General features: G+C 39.8%; 1 protein-coding gene across 2 annotated transcripts in view; it reads right to left on the reverse strand.

Moving 5' to 3' along the window:
* The window catches only part of pik3r5 (phosphoinositide-3-kinase, regulatory subunit 5), a 102,977-nt gene that overhangs the window by 14,426 nt on the left and 68,839 nt on the right, over positions 1-19,712 (reverse strand). For both annotated transcript variants that reach the window (XM_072242534.1, XM_072242536.1), the window contains 6 exons: positions 13,364-13,447; positions 11,695-12,385; positions 10,084-10,228; positions 7,962-8,093; positions 4,510-4,638; positions 3,164-3,257 (listed from right to left, as the gene is read on the reverse strand). In XM_072242534.1, coding sequence (XP_072098635.1) covers positions 3,164-3,257; positions 4,510-4,638; positions 7,962-8,093; positions 10,084-10,228; positions 11,695-12,385; positions 13,364-13,447 — 1,275 coding nt within the window. The remainder of the gene's footprint in view (positions 1-3,163; positions 3,258-4,509; positions 4,639-7,961; positions 8,094-10,083; positions 10,229-11,694; positions 12,386-13,363; positions 13,448-19,712) is intronic.

Raw genomic sequence — 19,712 nt, forward strand, 5'->3', positions numbered from 1 at the left:
GCCCCTTAATTGATTGGCTAAAAATTTACCAGATTTGTCACCATGGATATAGAACCGGCTCTTGCTCTTCAAAAGTAGGCATTCAATTGAGTTAGTGGAAAAAGACCAAATTTAGTTTGAAGTTCCACTCGACTTTTGTACAGCTCCGGATTTTTAATTTGGACATATTGTTGATCTATTTCTTTAATTTGATTGGCCAGATCTAGTCATTCTTCATGGGTCTTTCTTTTCATGTTCGTAGTGTAGGAAATTATTTGACCCCTGAGGTATGCTTTCAAAACATCCCAAACAACCAGGCTTGAGGTTTCAGGTGACATATTGGTGTTAAGGAAAAAGATTATCTGGTCCTCCATAAATTTTACAAAATCATTATCCGACAGTAAGGTCAAATTAAAATGCCAATGCTTATTTATTCGAGGAAGGTCAGGAAGAATTATAGACAGGACAACTGGAGCATGGTCTGATATCACTATACTCTGATAAACACCAATTAGAAAGTAGTCAATGCTAGAAAAGGCATGATGGACGTGTGAGAAAAAAGAATATTCTCTCTTATTTGGGTGGAGAGAGCGCCATACATCAGAAATGCCATAGTTGGAGAGGAAGGACTGAATTAATAAGACAGATTTGCCTAATACTCTGGGAATAGGAGACGATCGATCCAGCACTGGATCTAACCAACAGTTGAAGTCTCCACCTAGTATTAGAGAGTATGAACTCAGATCAGGCAGTGCAGAAAAAAAACATTCAAAGAAGTCCACATCATCCAAGTTAGGAGCATATATGTTAGCCAACACTACCAATGTATTATACAATTTCCCTGAGACAATGACAAAACAGCCATTTGTATCTGATACTGTATTGTGGAACTCAAAGGGAATGTTTTGATTTATGAGAATTGAGACCCCCTAGCTTTAGCCTGAAAAGTGGAGTGAAAGTACTGCCCCACCCATCATGACGTAAGACGGGAATTGTCAGAACTGCGAATGTGTGTTTCTTGTAGAAATGCAGTTGCTGTATTAAACTGTTTGAGATGTGAGAACACCTTCTTTCCTTGAACAGTGTGATTCAGCCCCTTGACATTCCAGCTTACAAAATTTAACGTACTAACTATTCTCCTTTAAAAGAGATACAGGTTGATAGGCATAAGTGGTGTCAAGATTTCGGGTACCAGCTCTGAGGCAAAAATGTAAAACAAAAAGAAACAGGGCAGAAATGAATCCTGTATAACAAGGACTTCTAAGGGTTCCAAAAACAGTACCGGCATTGGAGTATCCTACCCCCACCCCACCCAAACCCACAACAAGCCAGCTGCCGGAGAACATAGCAGCAAGCTCTTAAGGACAATAATCACCCAACAGTACAACTTTCTGTCACTCGTAGCATCATCTTCAACTCCGTTATTGATATTTAAAGGAAACAGTAAGCATTCAACATTCCTAAACTGACATTGTGCTTAGTGAGAGACAAAACAATTCCCCCAAAGTTTATTAAACATGGCTCTGAAAGATAAAACATAAAAGAGAAATATAAACAGATATTTGAAAAAAAAAACAGACTTTACCCAGTGCTCTTCCCATGAAAGGTTGTAGAGTTCACTGAATTGGAGGTAAAAGGAAATACTCTCGAGAGAGAACAGTCTGAGTGAATATTGTTCCACCTATCGTGGTAGTCAGTACCTAACCCAGCCAAATCAGACCAGACATCACTATCCAAGCACTGCTAACGTTACTTGGCAGAGGGTATGGGAGAAAACTATTTTATGAAGAATTCGGTGTAGTGGGGAGGCTGTCGATGCATTTCTGTGCTTCGTCTACCGAGCGTAGCCACTTCTTGTCACCGCTGGGAAGTGTGATACGGAGCCATGCAGGGTATAATGGGGAAGGCCTGAGTCCTCGTTTGTATAGCTCCATCATTACTTCTCTGTACTCAGCTCACAGGCTCAAAACTTTGGGAGAGTAGTCCTCCACAACCCAAATCTGCCAGCCGCGGTATTCTAGCTTCCCTCTTCACCGGGCCTCTTTAACCAGGAGATCTTTAATCTGGTAGCGCTGCAGGCGAAGAATGACCGGACGCGGTCTCTGTCCTGGGGCTGGTTTAGCTGCTAGTGAACGGTGGGCTCTATCAATCTCTGGCAGAGATGGCAGCGTCTCCTTCCCGAAGATCTCACAAAGCAGACTGGAAAAAAATTCAGTAGGACGCCCGCCTTCAATAGATTCCGTCAGGCCCAGGATGCGTAGGTTCTGCCGTCTGCTCCGGCCCTCCAGGTCAGTAACTTAAGCCAATAGCTTGATATGGTTTTCACGCAAGCTGGAGCAGATGTTTTCCAGCTCACTGACACACTGGCTCAGATCGTTCGTAGCAAGCTCAAGAGTCCATGGTCCTCCACTTTGCCTTGGATTTGGTCGAGTTTCGTTTCCAGCAGGTTGAAAGAAGGTCAAAATTCGGCCGCTAACGCCTCACAGTGTTGGTCTAGAGATAGCCTCTACTGTCAAGCCAGCCGCCAAAACGTCTTGTTTCCCTGATTTAGTACTCCTTGAGGTCATTGAGAAGTGGGCATAGTCGCAGGCAGGGGGAAGAGCAAAAGGTCCAACAGTTTGGTATGAAAAAAGGGGGAAGAAGGAGTGTGGAGATAAAGAGAAGGATGGAGTGCTCGTTCTCTGCGACTGCTCCATGTGGCTGCCAACCGGAAACGGACTAGCATTTTAACAAAACGAAACTGGTCTAATCTCAGTTAGAATTCTGGCTAGACAGAAGTTTAAATGTAAAACTAAGTAAAATATAACACCACAGTTCACAATTCTACATTTCCAGCTATTTGAGAAAGGTTTTGTTAGAAGAATTCACACTTTTATAAAATAAAGAGAGTGAATGAGCTCATTGAATATCATTATTTGCATTTAAAGGTTATCACTGACTTCAAAAATATAATCAAAAGATAATCCCAGTGTAGCAAAATATGATTATTTTCATGGTCACCCTAATGGCCTTTGGGGATAGGCAGGCTCTGTGTATTCAAACTTCCAACTGTTCTCCAGGGCAACTCCATCTAAGCATCAAGGAATTGCTAATTGGATATATATAGACCTACCAGGGTAGCATATCAGCCTTTCTCAAAGATACAGGAAACAATTCTTCTGAAATCACAGAAAATAAAGCACACCTGAAGCTTTAATTGCTCTTGTAGCTGCTGATTGTCCAAGCTCAAGGGAATAAACAAACACTTCAGATCTCTTTTCTCCTCCAGCCAGCGTTAACTGCCAAACAAAGAAGTAATTCACCCTAATTATTTTCATATTTTATGCTTAAAAACACAATTTTTTCTAACTTGTCTTTGCAAAAAGTCAAGAACAAGTCAAGTCAATCAACATTGTCAGGGGATAGACTGAACAATTTAACTGGTTCACATTGTATACCTGAAATGGATTAACTGCAGATGAATAGTGTGGATGGTTTGAATAGATGCTTAAATTGCGCATGGCAATAAAGACTGCTGAATCAAAGTTATATTGCAATTTTTGAACTAAAAGTAACTGATTAGTCATTTATCATTTTTTGACAGGGGGAGTTGCATTAGCTATGAATTCTTTTATATCTAGAGTCCAATCTGAAAGAAGAAAAAAGGAAGTAATGTCATGAGTTTAGATATTAGCTCAATGACTGCATTACTTAGTTTGAAACAAAAGATTTGTTACTATAGAGATGATATATTAGGCCTAGGCATGGGGAGAACTTTCTGCCCTATTATGGATATTGGTGTGGGATATTTTACGTCCACTCATTAGTAAAGCAGTAATCTCAGCTCAGCACCATCTACTCTGAATTGATAGCATGTTCTCAGGCCTCTGACGGTCCTTTAGTTCACAGCCCACTGACTCATGTGAGAGGTGTAACCATTGTGCCAAGTCTTGCGCAAGTGGATTCAGAAAGTTCTGCTTATACTGTTTTATTGGGACAGTGGAGAATCAAAGACAGGCAGGGAGTCTCCTACGCTGACAACTTTTGTTTTTTTTGTCACCTAGATAGTTTGAGAAAATGGTAGTGAATCTTTAATTACTGGCTCACCAAGCTGTCTGGGTGATCAGATCTGCACCACAACCTCTATCTAACTATAAACAATTCTTTCTTCATTCCACAAGTAAATCTCTTGATTTGTGAAATGGAGGGTTACTTTGGGCTCTAATGTTCCGTTTCAGTCAGGCAGTTCAGGAAATGCAATAAAGTTATCTGAGGAAGTTCTATTAGAGAGTAAAATAATGGAAAACTCACTTTACACTGCATAAAAACAGATATTTCCCAAAATACACATTTTAACAGAATATAATATGCAAACCACATAGACATAAATATATACAAATTAATGCGCTAAGTATATTGATTAAAGTGGCAGTGTATTTTGCTTCTAGAAATAAATATAATCTTGCCCTGGTCAGACTTTGATCTCTGATTTCCCATCATTTAGTCATTGTCAAAAAGTGCAAATTTGACAAATGTATGTACAAGATTTACCTCTGCTTGGTAAAGCTGGATTAACACTGGGTGAGTAGCATTTCGACAATAGTAAAGGATAAGGTCAGCCATGATGGGAAGTTTCTCTGGTACCCTTTCAGCTGGACAATTCTCCGGCTTGGAAGGCTCCTACAGGAAACAGATTACAAAGATATGGTAGCAGTAAGATTCATCAGAAAACCTTAGTCAATAACATTTAATGTTTATTAGTAATTCAGTAAACACCTCCATGACTACTACTACTATGTCGACTCAGGCCTAGGGGGCTGGCATCAGGCACGATGACGGACTCTCCACTTCTCCCTCTCCCTCATCAGTGTGTTCGGTTCATCTACATTAGCCGCGCCGCTGTCTTCAAGGAGCGTGTTGACCATAGTCTTGGGAGGGCGCCCAGGGTTCATCCTCCCATGCTTGGGCTCCCATATGATGACTAGGCTGGCAGGTAGCTCGGGGTGGCGTAGACAGTGCCCCGCTAGTTGTAGTCTCTTCGCCTCGATTTTAGTGGTGAGCATCAGTAGGTCCATGACAATAGCCAGCAACAATTTAAAAATCAGCCTTTATTGTGTTTCTCCCAATCCGCGCCCCCCCCAGCCCCGCCGCATCTCCCTCCATCTCTTGCTTTATTCTTGTCAAGAGAAAGCTTCCAATTTTTTGGAATCTTTGTGACTCTTTATTTTTAATCAACCAAGCCCATTCTTTCATCTTCCTGCTTTCTCTTCAGGTCCTCCCTCTTTCAGTTCACACATTCCATAAGAGTGATCCTTAAAACCAATTTTGTGGGATGCACTGATAATAGTTTGCATTACAATTAAGCTGCACAACTTCTCCAGTTTTGGAGCCCATTTTCCTGCCTTGAATGTGGGAAACTAGAATCATCAGTTGTACAGTATTTGTTTCACTTTACACAGATTATACAGCATTAGCAACAAATTACACAAAGGTTAATTTTATCTTAACTTCACCCTCTAACTTACTACATTAGAGAAATTTCCTTTTGCTCTATCTCTTACACTCCCCAACTTCTCTACTAGGCTAACTTGTTTCTGTTTCCCATTTCCACTCAAGGATCCAAGACTTCAAAGACCCACTGCTTCTTTTTCCACAGAAGCTGCCTGACCTGCTGAGCTTTCCAGCATTTTCTACTTTTATTTCAGTTTGCCAGTGCCTGCAGTTTTTAAAAATACCTTTTCTATTCCACATATAGTTCACTAACCCCATCTTTATGCCTCTTGTTTCTGCATTTTCTTCTCACAAGGGTTTGGAGGCACACAGTACTTTTATTAGGTGTCCCTCCATGAATACCCTAGATTAAATGAGAGCTGAGAGATTAGGACTGGCAACAAGGTCATAGTATGTCTCTCAAGTCAGAGGCAGGTTGAAGGACAAAGAAAGGAAAGTGGGAAAGATTTGAACCAGATGTTAAGTGGGTTTAGTAATTGATAATTGGCTTCATTATTGTCACATGTAATCGAGATAGAGTGAAAAGCTTTTTGCTTGCATGCCATCTGGACAGATTATTTCAATAAAAGTACAAAGGGGAAAACAGTTACAGGACGCAAATATAATGTTACAGCTAGACAGAAAGTGCAGAGTAGCCAAATAAGGTGTAAGGACCACGATGAGATAGACTGAGAGATCAAAAATTCATCTTCATCACAGTCAGTCAGTTCGAAGTGTCTACAGTCAATAGAAACTCTCCCTGAGCCTGGTGTACATGTTTTCAAACATTTGTATCTTCTGCCCAATGGAAGTGGGTAGAAGAGTGAATGACTGAGGGGGAAGGGGCCTTTAATTATGTTTTTTTTAGATTTTTTTTAGATTATGTTCTGTTGGCTGCTTTCTGGAGGCAGCAAGAAGTATAGGCAGATTCAATGAAAGAGTAACTCATTTTAATAATAGACTGAGCTGTGGTCACAACTTTCTACAAATTCTCATGGTGTTTAGCAGAGCAGTTGATGTATCAAGCTGTGATGCACATGGATAAGATGCTGTCTATGGTGCATCTATAAAAATGAATGGGGCCAGTAGTGCCAGACTTGAGGCTGAGGGAGAGCTGGACTCTGTACTGACTGCCTTCTGATCTCTTTTGCATTGGTCTGAAGTTATGGTTTTACTCATCATTATACTGCTATAGCATTTATGAGAAAACGCAACCAGGGGATTGATGGCCTGGTAGTGGATGCAGAGAATGAGTCATAGACCAAGGCTGTGGTCAAACTGTCATTTAATTAAGTAGAAGGTTTGGCATGAATGAATGGTACGAAAATTTTATAAAACATCTATCGAAATATCACAACTATGCGGCTCTCATTTTAACAATTCACAATTACCTTATATTGTTGGAAAATACATATCAAATGTGCTGTTTGTTGTCATGCAATAATAGGAATAAAAAGCAAACAGTACAATTGTGAAATGATCCTTTAAGAAATCCTAGCCATTTAGTTAGTACAAGATAAAGACTGAAGATTTCACATTGTAAATGCGGAGTATGCAGTATCTCTTCCCAAAATAGACTTATCAAGAAAAAGCTGATAATGAGGTGCAATCTTGGTATCCTACGAACAGCAGAGACAATTATTAATAATATTTCTAGTGGTAGGGTCCAATATTCAAGCAGGGCCAACAGTCACCCTGAACTCGGTATTTGTCGGGACCACAAATTACAAGCAGTTTAAAGAGAACAAAGTTAAGGCATCTAGAATATTCTAAGTGATTTTCGTACAATGTATCTGGACATGCAGCACATTTAAATAATCAAATACAACTTCCTGAACCAGCTATAAAGTTGGATTTGTATTCTATTTATTTCACCAACTATTGTCTTGTCACTGCAGATCAATTCTTTCCTCAGTTCTTCACAAAGCAGCTAGCATGCTCAATAACCCCATCCTCCCAGTCATCCTCTCTTCTCTATTCTTCCATCAGGCAGAAGATACAACAGGCTGAAAGCTTTACCACCAGGCTGAAGGTCAGCTTCTGCTCCACTGCTTTAAGACGATAAAAGGGTTCTCTCGTACAAAAAGTTGGACATTTGACCTCACAATCTACCTCATCATGATCTTGCTTCTCTGCATTATATTTTGTCTGTAGCTGCTCTACTTCATTCAGCACTGTTATTGCCTTACCTCATTCTGCCTCAATGCAACGTGTAATAATTTGATCTGTATGAACAGCATGCAAGACGAGCTTTTGCTGTATCCCAGTAAATGAACCAAATATAATTCCAATTCCATATTCATCAGATACAAAAATCAAATAATTAAGAAGAATTCTTTAAGTAGCAAGCTCATCTGGGGAAGATCTGGGCAACGTAGTTGTTTCCCTTTGAATGCATGAGGAAGGCAAATACAGAGAAATGGAAACTTAGCGAGAGAACAAAGAATAAAAACTCTGAGTACAGTACAAATAATCATGATGTTAACTGTGCATTTAAGTGCCTTTATGCTTACCTGGCAAAGAAGAGTTGTTGGCAAGGTCAGTAAATCTAGAATATTTCTCTCATACCAAGAATCCAACATGCCAATGTATCGGGCAATGTTATTGGTGCTATCTTTCTCTGCAGGCTCAAGTGAGCTGAAATCCTAAAGTAATCATAAACCCAAAATAAGCTACTGAAGAACAATATCTATGCAACTGCATTTCATCTTGAATTATTCCTTTTGTTAAACATATTCAGAATTGCTGGCACCAATAAGCATTCAATTCAAGTTTAAGCAAATAAGTGAACAAATTTCATGTTACACCGGAGTTTCCCATTTATTGCTTGGGAAGAAAACCCTTATGTCTTCCACGTGCACTTATTTGCTTGTTCTTAGAGCAGATCACAAAGCCACGTTGAAAGTTAGCGCAATGGCACAGCTGGTAGACCTACTATCACATAGCTCCAGCCCCTGAGTTTGATCCTGACCTCTGGTACTGTCTGCATTAGGGTTATGCACGTTCTCCCTGCGTTTCACCTGGGTGCTGCAGTTTCCAGCCAAATTCCAAAGTTGTACTGCTTGGTTAGTTAATTACCACCATTATTGCCCCTATATAGGTGAGTGTTAGAATCTGGAGTGAGCTAATGGGAATGTAGAGAAAATCAAATGGAAATAGAGTAAATGTGCGCCTGGTGATCAGCATGACAGTTACCCAAAAGGCCTGCTTTCATGCACTACAACTCTGTCCCTTTGACTTTACGAAAGAAAACCTGGGGATTTCTCTAGCTGATGGCTGATCTTTGGTGTCTGTTATAAACCTGCACAGGAAAATAGAAAATCAACCAAGCTGATTTTGACATTTCCTGAAATACACAGTTGACTTAAAAATCCAATTCTCACTTAAGCTTCTCCAAGTTATCTCTCTCTACTCTTTGCCTGTGTAGTGGATTTACTCAATGAAATTTAAAGCACCTACAGATCTTCTCCCAGCTCATGTTATACGTTTGATAGAAATGCAAGTGCATAATTAGAAAGCAATTTAATCATTTCATCAGAAATTTTTATCATTTCTCTTAAGCCATCTCTTCTCCTGAGAAAACAAATCCAGTCTACTCCAATACTGCCACTTAAAATTGGTCTAGAATTCCACACTGTAACAAAAATGTCTATGACCTCAGGAAACCTTTTTGGGAAAGTATTCTTTTTTTGTTCCAGAAAATTATGGGAATCCATGGTAAGCAACAGTAGAAAAGTAATCGTTAGATCAACGGCTACGGAAATTAATTGAGTTCACCAGGAAAGCAAAAAGTAAAAAGCTATTTTCTATTAGTTTTTAACATTTTGCAACTATTGTTGGCAGAAATTCAGATGGTGATGTACAGGAGCAAGATAGATCAGCTGGTTGAGTGCTGTCACAGCAACAACCTTGGACTCAGCTTCAGTAAGAGGAAAGAACTGACTGTGGATTTCATAAGGGGTAAGATGAAGGAAGACACACCAGTCCGCATTGAGGGATCAGAAGTGAAAAGGGTGAGCAATTTCAAATTCCTGACTGTCAATATCTCTCAGGATCTATCCTGGGCTCAACAGGTCAATGAAGGCATGACAGCAGCTATATTTCTTTAGGATTTAGTTTATCACCAAAGACACTCACAAATTACTACAGGTGTTTTGTAGAGAGCATTCTAACAGGCTGCATCATCACCTGATATGGGGGGTGGGGGCGCTACATAGGACTGAAATAAGCAGCAGGAAGTTGTAAATTCAGCTCCATCATGGGCACTGGCCTCCCCAACATCCAGGGCATCTTTAAGAAGTGATGCCTCAAAAAGGCGGCATCCATCATTAAGGACCCTCAATACCCAAGACATGCTCTCTTCTCATTCTTACTTTTCAGGAGGAGGTACAGGACACTGAAGGCACACCTTTTTGGAGAACTATTTTCTTTTTCCAGAAAATCGTGGGAATCCAGAGAGTCTGAGGGAGAATATTGCTGAATTTATATCCTTAATGTAATGATAACTTCAATGAAATACCATTTGTTGGCTTGGAAGATAAACACAGCTACCTAAAAATTGGTCATTAATAATTGAGTCTAAAAGCAATCCAACTATTAGTTGCTGTTCTATGCAACAGAAGTCAAATTACTTACCATTTGCATTAATGGTTTTTGTTGATTGTCTGAGGGTAAGTTTGTGCTCTGCACAGGGCTGCTGATTGAATTTCTTTGGAGAGGAATGTGAAAGAATTGCATCTTGAAGTATTTTGTTAAAAAAGGTGCTTTGCTTTCTTGTAATCTGAAAAATGAAAAGATTTGTAATTTGATATCCACCAAATTTCTAAAAAAGCCAAAAGATTTTAACCACAAGAGACTCTGCAGATGCTGGAAATCCAGAGTAACACAGACAAGATGCTGGAGGAACTCAGCAGGTCAGGCAGCTTCAAGGAAAGGGATAAAGAGTTGGCATTTTGGGCCAAGACCCTTCACCAGGACTGTCCTGATGAAGGGTCGTGGCATGAAGTATTGACTCTATATTTCTTCCCATAGATGATGCATGACCTCCTGCATTTTGTGTCTGTGTTATAAAATATTTTAACCCTTTTAAAGTAGGCAAGATGAAAAAACTGTAGGTCAGCTAATGTTACAGTTATGGTTATCCACTGCCAAGAACAGCTGAGGACAATGGTAATGTGACTTGTTTACAGCTTTGGGGGAATTCTCAGAACAACTTTTCACCCTTTGATGAGATAGCTCTTTTGACAAGAATACATCGCTTTTTAGATTCATTCATAAGTACATTAGTCATTTTCCGTCAGGGTGATTTTTGTGATTTCCATGGAATTTACTTGACTGTCTTTGATTTCTACAGAACTTTAACACAGTTAAAAGTCTGTGTGATTTGCTGTCACAATCCTAACTCATTTGTTATGCTATTAATTTTCTGCTCATTTACTTCAAGAAGAAATGACATGGAATTTGTGTTTCTTGTTCTTGTTATTAGGACTTCGATGTTTCCTGTGTGTAGGCACAATCAGAGATGTAGACAAAGCTTCCAGGTTTTCTATTTTCAAACCACACATGTAGAACAGTGCAGAGTGAAGGACAAAGTAAAAAATACTTGTATAACTCTTAAGACTATTATGTATAACTCTTCCAATATAATATAACGCAAGGCTTGTTGCTAGAACTTCATAATCTCAGACATGATATTGGGCTCGGATGAGAGATTATTAATTATTGCAGGCAATTTAATGTGTCCACAAATTTAAATTAAAATAAATAAATGAGAAAACATACTATTCTGAACCATCATATACTGTGTGATTTTAGAAGAATTTCCAAAGATACACATCATCTCCCACTGATGAAGTGGGTAAGCTGCAGTATACAAAGCTACACTTCTACCAGTAGGAGTGAATACTGGCATTGTAAGCATGGTGATTTCACATCTTGGAGGACTTTAAAATAACAAATGTAAAATCAATTTGGAGAGGGGTGATGCACACTCAGCTCCATCCTGAAATCCCAAAGATCACATTTCGCATGGAGAGAGAACGTTGCAGGAGAGCTAGCAATGGATTTGATTTGATCTCTGGATTCACTTGACAATCTTAAACAAGTTGAATTCTCCTGTGCTGTTATCTATAGGAGCACAGAAATAGATTGCAACCCTAAATTGACCATTAATGGTTAGTGTTTGTTCTGAAAAAGATGTTAACTTTATACAGAACTAGACAGGTTAAGGAAGTACGTATCTCTTACCTAAGGTTGCTGTAGGCTCTTGCAACTTTTCCTAAAATCCTGTCAGTACCAAATACAACAACTCGCAGTGTCATGGTTTTACAATCATCCTCAAAGCTGAGATATGGCCGGCGTTTGAAGCATGTTGACTGTTGTAAATATCGTTCAGACTGGCAATTGTAGCTTGCATGCTGTGGCAATGAGTTTGAGCGCCTGGACTTCATTGGAGGTTTGGATTTCACTTCAGTGCAGCCCAAACTTTCTGCTCGACGAAGAGGTAGGGAGCCTGACACAGTTATCCCTTTACAAAGATTTGAGTAAGAATTGTTTAAACTGTATTTTGGATCTGCTTTGTGTGTCAGGGAATTTCTGGTTTTGAAGAAGTTCGTTAGTTTTTTTGCCAGTTTATTTCCCACAGTACTTTGCTTTTCTTCTTTCTGCTCTAACATCCCTATTGTTTCATATGAACTTTCATCTCCATCTTCTACATAACCACTGTCCATATAATCTGAGAGATTTGAGACGAAAGATTTCATATAGTCCTTGGACGTTAGAGATATTGTAGAGAGCACAGAATCGCGCTCACTTTCGATTGCATCATCGTCTTCCTCAACATTGTTGTCTTCCTCCATCTCATTATTTTTGTTGTGCAAAGGAAGTACGACACTGTCAGGAATCTCACATTCTTTCAGGAGAACTTCCTTTAAAATATCTATAATAAAAATTAAGATACTGAATTATCTTGTGGCAGAGAAATTGATTCGAAAATTTGACAGATTCAAGAACGCCATTTCAATAATTCACACTATACCTAGAGTGTTGCGTTAAATGGGGCTTTTTCTGTCTCTCTCAAGTATAGCTACAGAATCAAAGAGAGATACAGCACAGAGATTGGCTCTTCAGCCCATCAAAGTGATGTTGGCCATTGAGCACCCCGTCTCTACCAATCCTACTTTAACCCATTGGAAAAATGACTATTGCCATTGCTTGTGAGCCATTGAGTGGAAAACAGCTTCAAAATAGTTAAATAAACAGGACTCTTCACATCTTTGCACTGCAGTACAGTTAATTTTGTCCTTTTTAATCTTACTTCAGTTAGTCCTACTGCTGCAGCAGTGAAGCTTTACAGTTTTAGAAGTTCATGAATAGTGTAATTTATTCAAGTTTGCTGCTGACTCAATGTGTGCTGTGAGGAAGATACAAAGAGGACTGAGGGGAATATAGACAGGAAAAATGAACACGGCGGACTATAGTGAAGTAATTTACTTTGGTAGAAATAAGGAGAGGCAGAATACTTATTAAATGGTGAAAGATTGAAAAGTACTTGTGTCCAAACTGACTCGGGTAGCATTATACACGAATCGGTGAAAGATAATCTAAAAATCTTAATTCACCTCAATCTACAAATTCTAAACGAATAAGCTATCCATTCATTTGTTAGATTGTGAATTGGCATACTTGCAAAATTTAAGTATATTTGTCAAGGTATGAAGAGGCTAATTTGCACAATTTGAGGAGTAATTCAATGCTAATAGGATAGCATAAACAAGCACATAGAGGTGTAGTTTATTACAAGTGTTTGAATTCAATCCACATTGCAGTCTTAGCACTAATTGTATAGCTCCCCTGCCCCTGTTAAATCTTTGATATATAGAATTGCTTGAATGTGATTGTGTTGCTGTGTGCTTACCGAAGTTGTCCTGGTCCCAGTGATAACTGTAGCAGTTTGCAACTGGCAGTGGAATTGTTTGCAGCTTAGCCATCCCATTCTGGGCTATTGAATGTAACAAGAAAATAGACATTTCATTTAATATAGTGGCAAATACTAAACCAATAAGTAATTCTGTTTCAAACCGTACTTAGATTGAACATAGGACAGCTCAACACAGGAACAGAGCCTTTGGAATGAGATGCCTGTGCTGACCATGATATCAGATTAAATTAACCCCATCTGCTTGTTCATGTGCCACTTAAATGCTTATATCTGCATCCACCACTAACCCTGGCAGTGCATACATTCTAGGCACCAACTCCATTCCCCCTCTTGTACTAAAGCTGTGTTCTCTAGTACTTGTCATTTCTACTCTGGCAAAAAGACTATCTACCCTATCGGTACTGCTCATGATTTTATAAACCTATATATGGTCTCCACTCAGACAGAAATCTATCTAAGTTTGGTCAGCCTTCCCCTTAAGGCTAATACTCTCTAAAGTGTACAGCATTCTGTGCAGAAAAGATTTACCACTCTCCAAACCCTCCACATCCTTCCTGTATTGTGGTGATAGGAAATGCTCACAATACTCCAAATGTGGCTTTATCAAAAGATTTATACAGCCGCAGCATGACTTCCTGACTCTTGTACTCAGTGCCCCAAATGATGAAGGCCAATATGCCTCATGCCTTCTTTGCCACCCTACTTAATTGTGTTGTTACTTTCAGGAACCAAAGTGGACTTGGACCTCAAGAACCCTCTGTACATCAATACCCCAGAGGTCTTGAGTAAGATTGTTATAAAGGTGTCCCTTTATCACAATGGCTGTAATTTTTGAAGTAATTAGAATCTTTCAAAAACACCCACCTCCTTGGTTGACTTTACCCAGGACAGCCAGCAGACTGGTGCATGCAAACTCTCTAATAGCCCAGCTACCGATGTTCGTGGATAGAAAATCAACAATAGTAACAGTACATCACACCTTTAACAAAGATAAAATATACTTCTCTATATTCTGAAGTACAAATATAGAAAAATTATGTTTTGCCACCCAAAATTGGTTAGGGCTTGACAAACGTGGAATCTGGTCTCATTTATTTATTTATTTGTATGTATTTGCACAGTTTATTGTCTTTAGCATATTGGTTGTTTCTCCATCCTGTTGGGTGCAGTCTTTCAGTGATTCTATTGATTCTTGGATTTATTGCGATATGCCGACAGGAAAACAAATCTCAGGGCTGTATATGGTGATGTATATTTACTATGAACTATTAACTAAATGTGTCTGGGCCCGGAGTGTATTGTCCAGGGATTTTCTGCATTTTGGATTTGGACTTCGGACTACAGTCTCTATTTTTCAGTCTTATAGTTTTTACATTTGTGCTTTTTTGCCCAATGATCTTGATATTTTTTTGTGGGTGGTGGGGGATTTGGGAAGTCAATGTGGCTGATCTATTTTGTTCATTTTTTGTGCAGTGAGGGGGATTTGGGGATCGATGAGGCTGTTCCATTTTTGTGCAGGACAAGGGATTTGGGGGGGTCAATGTGCCTGATCCATTTTGCTCGTTCTTTGAGTGGGAGAGGGGACTTAGGGTTTGATGTGCCAGCTCCGTTTTTGATTGTTCTTTTTTTGTGGGGAGGTGGGACTTTTGGTTGACATGCCTGTTCCGTTTTTATTCATTCTTTTTTTGTGGGCAGGTGGGATTTGGCGGGGGTTGATGATCATGCTGCCTTTCGTTTCTTCTTCTTTCTTGGTTTCATGGTTACCTGGAGAACTGAAGGATTTCAGAGGTGCACAATTTGATAATAAATAAAACTCTGAACCTTTGAATTGAAATTAATCCAGTCAACCAATTTAGGATGAGGACTCAGGTTCTCTGTTGCTGCATACCACTGGAATTATACCCGATTTCAAGCAATATCCTCGTTTTTTCCCTATTGAAACTAGTTCTGAATGCTTCACACAGAGGACTGTTTTGCAATTGCAGATCAGTTAGAGATCTGGATGTATAGCTCTTCATCACCCCTAGTGGCTACATTGGGTAGTGTAGCCAAGGGCTGAAGATTTGCCAATATTGTTCATTAATATAAATATGGTATCTGTTACAATAGATGCACAAATAGAAATTTACATGTGACTATGTTGAGATTTTATGTACTTCAGCTTCAGGCACTAACTCTATGGGTGTACTTTGATTTTATAGAGCTGAGGCTTTCAAGCAATGTGATACATTATGTAACTTACTATTGTGTTTGTTAATGCAGAATTCAAGAAGCTCTGTTAACCAGATTGAGCTGTCATTCAGTGTCATATCTGTTTGACAAATCAATATCACCACTAAGTGGTGATCTAGGGAAACAACATCTCAATGTTTAGGAATAAAACTGTCTGGTAAAATGTTAACTATGATCACAGATTAAGAGGGAAGAATAATATGACAATAACTCATGCAGTCAGCTCTATGCTCCGTCTCATCATATATCTCATTACCCACCACTGAAGTGTGTGCCTGTCACCATCTGTGCTGAACTAATATCCAATATCTTAATCAACGCACACACAGCTTGCCTTCTCAACAACTACCTCCCCACCACCACCACATCAAGCCAACCCAGCACCACTCCCATCAGTAAAGCTGAGGTAAATTAACATCTTTTTTCCCCCCAACAAGAACGCTGCCTCCTCGTTCTCTCCAAGATTTTGCCTGGGCCATAGTTCACAGTGGATCCATGCCTATTACCCTGCTCAAATGTATGTTCTCTGAGGCTGGTCGCCAACTTGTGGGCCAAGACAGATGAACTTGGGCTTGTCCTGAGCTGTTAAACACAAGTGCGCTTTGGAATTGGACTGTGATCAGGAAAGGGAAATCCAGTTCACTGAAACCGATTACAGGTGTATTTGCATCTACCAAGAGCCAACACTTAATAAGGGACCAAACTTGAAAAGACTCATATTTGGCATTCACCACCGGATATACATTTTGTCTGAATAATTGTGTTAGCTACTATGATATTTGTAAAATCTCGACAGAATCAATCGTTATCTTGAGCAAAAGAAACACTGACATTGAACATCAAAGTTGCTGGTGAATGCAGCAGGCCAGGCAGCATCTCTAGGAAGAGGTACAGTCAACATTTCAGGCCGAGACCCTTCATCAGGACTAACTGACAGTTGACTGTACCTCTTCCTAGAGATGCTGCCTGGCCTGCTGCGTTCACCAGCAACTTTGATGTGTGTTGCTTGAATTTCCAGCATCTGCAGAATTCCTGTTGTTTACTGACATTGAACTCTAGTATTAAACCCGTACCACTGACGTGATTTTGACTGAGGTATAAAATCATAAGACAAAAGGTCTGCAAAAATAAACTGTTTGATAGACTTACTTGCATCCAGTGAATTGTTAACTGCTGCATGAAATATGAGGGTGGGAGGAACCAGTAGCATGTCCCGGTCCAACTACAGAGATGTCACGACCACGAAAGCTCACCAATGCCTCTATTTCCTCAGGTGGCATGTCCACATCAACCCTAGCCAATTTTTGTTGATTCACCATAGAATGCATCTTCTCTGAATGCATAAGGTCTTGATACAGCAATTGCTCTGCATGTGACCACAAGAAACTGCAGAAGGTTGTGGCCACTGCTCAGTACATCATGGAATCTAGCCTCCCGCTTAGTGTAATACTTCCCACTGTCTCAGTAAATCAGCCGGCACAATCATAGGCTCCACCCAGCCCAGACATTCTCTCTGCTCTCCTTTTCCATTTGGCAGAAGATAAAAAAGACTGAAAACATATACAACCAGACTGAAGGACAGCTTCTATCCTACTGTTATAAAACAACTAAATAGGTCCTGAGTATGATAAATTGGACTCTTGGCCTCACAATCTACATCATGATTTGCACCTTATTTTTTCCTGCACTGCACTTTCTCTGCAGCTTTACACTTTATTCTACATTGTCATTGTTTCATCTCAATGTCCAGTACAATGATCAAATCTGTATAAAAAGTGTGCAAGATAAGCTTTTCACTCTACCACAGTACATGTTATGTACAAAGACAGCAACATGAACTTCCTCTGTGTTATCATTTCAGAGGATCTGTCCTAGGTCCAGCAGGTTCAGTGCCGTTATAAAGAAAGCATGACAACACCTCTATTTCCTTCGAAGCTTGCAAAGATTCAGCATGACTTTTAAAACTTTGACACACTTCTATAGATGTATGGTGGAGAGTACTTTGACTACTTGCATCATGGGCTGGTATGGAAACACCAATGCCCTCGAACGGAAAATCAGAAGTAGTGAATATGGCCCAGTCCGTCGCAGGTAAAGCCCTCCCCACCACTGAGTACATCTAAACAGAGCATTGTTGCAGGAAAGCAGCATCCACCATCAAGGATCCCACCACGTAGACCGTGCTCTCTTCTCACTGCTGCCATCATGAAGGAGATACAGGAGCCTCAGGAATAGTTATTACCCTTCAACCATCATGCTCTTAAACAGAAGAAATAACAACACTCGACCTATCATTGAATTGTTCCCACAATCTTTGGACTCATTTTCAAGGGCTCCAACTGGAATTCCATAGTCATAGAATTATACAGCACAGAAGCAAATTGCCCAACCAAGTTGCCTACCTGAGCTAGCCCCATTTTACCTGTGGTTGGCTCAAGGACCAGAAGATTAAGGAGGTGCCTGCACTTGGCAGTAGGACAAGGAGATTTAAAACAAAGAAATTAAAATATATATTTTTTTTCTGAAGGCTATTAAGGCATAAACAAGTACTGTTTGTTCAAACTTAATGTACTCAAAGTTGTTAAGAACTTAGGAATTTGTTAATTTCATGCCCTTATAACGGTTTCCATTGTCATTGCTTGATCAACACAGATTTAATAACACTAGTAATATTGTAGAAAATTTATAGCAAATCATTGGGAAGGTTACATAATAAATAACGGTGGTGCAGCATCAACTGAAAGGAAAAAGTCTGAAGCCTAGTTGTTCTGATCTGGGTTATTTTAATATTGTTCACTTTTCTGTAATGAAGATTGTGTTGATCAGAAAATCCCAGCTCACCCTTGCAAAGCTGCTACCCCCACCCTGCCCTATTCAGATGCTAACGGTTCTCCTCAAAAATTATCACATCTTTTGCTTTCATTCCAAGTTTATGCAGATGGCATGATTCTACGAAGATGTTTCCATGTATTGGGGAATTGAGAACAAAAGTTCAATCTTCTATTTAAGATTGAGATTAAGGAAGAACTTCTTTTACTATCCCAAAGAATTCTGGAGGGCAAATCACTCAATGCAACTCTCCCCTGCCTAGCAGACACTCACTTGATGAATCTTTGCGACAACAAGGGGTTTTGTTTAATTTATTTTAGCACATATCAAGGTTTGACTCATTGCATTTAGGGACGTGAGAGCATTTGGAAACTATCTTTCAAACACTGGTCCCTGAACATCAGTTGTATTTAATTGTCAGGTCAGTGGAAAGGAGATTGTTACATGAAGAAGGCTTTTAAAATGGTGAAAACAGCTCTCTTGAACACCTGTGCTCTTCCACCTGGCAATAATGGCCATTTGATGAATGAATTGCATCTCTCAGCTTATCAAATCAAGTACCGTTTGCTTTTGATGCACTTCATCCTTAAAATGAGGAGCGACTAGCCCTTGACTTTTCCACCATCCATGGCAGCTGATAGCTGAACAGCAAACAGAACATTATCAGCACAACACATGATTGTGTGATTTGCGGCTCTCAGAATCCATGGCTGTTTTACAGCATATACGCCTTGAAAGTTGAGGTTTACTGTACCTTCTGGTAGAGATTTTTGCAATACAAATGATTATTTGTGAACTTTACCTTTCCATTAACCAGGAGGGGGCTCTACAATCATGTCTGAGATGATTTTTTTGTCTGACGGGAGAGTTAGAGATTGCGAGGAACAGCTAGGGGAGTGATGATGAGGTCAAGATTAAGTCAGTCATTATTCTACCTAAGACAGAAGTGACCAGTCTGGAGCGATGGGCAGGAAGAATTAAGTAGGTCAATGTCTCTGCATTAGGACTGAGTAGGAAGAGAGCAGACAGCTGATATAAAACTAGAGTGGGGGTGGGGAGAGAGTGATGATTAGTTTACTGTGGGGAGAGCGAGGTGGGGGGGGTGGTGTTTGATGGTGGGCAAATTAAGCCAAGTAGGGGAAGGGGCAGGGTTGTGAGACAAAAGACAAGTGTATGGTGAATGGAGGCAGACAAAAAGAAAGAGGGTGGAGCTAGATTGGGTGAGGGGAGGATAGAGATGAAGACCGCAGCTGAAGAATAGAAG

The sequence above is a fragment of the Mobula birostris genome, chromosome 24, assembly GCF_030028105.1.
Source record: "Mobula birostris isolate sMobBir1 chromosome 24, sMobBir1.hap1, whole genome shotgun sequence".
Taxonomy (NCBI): Eukaryota; Metazoa; Chordata; class Chondrichthyes; order Myliobatiformes; family Myliobatidae; genus Mobula; species Mobula birostris.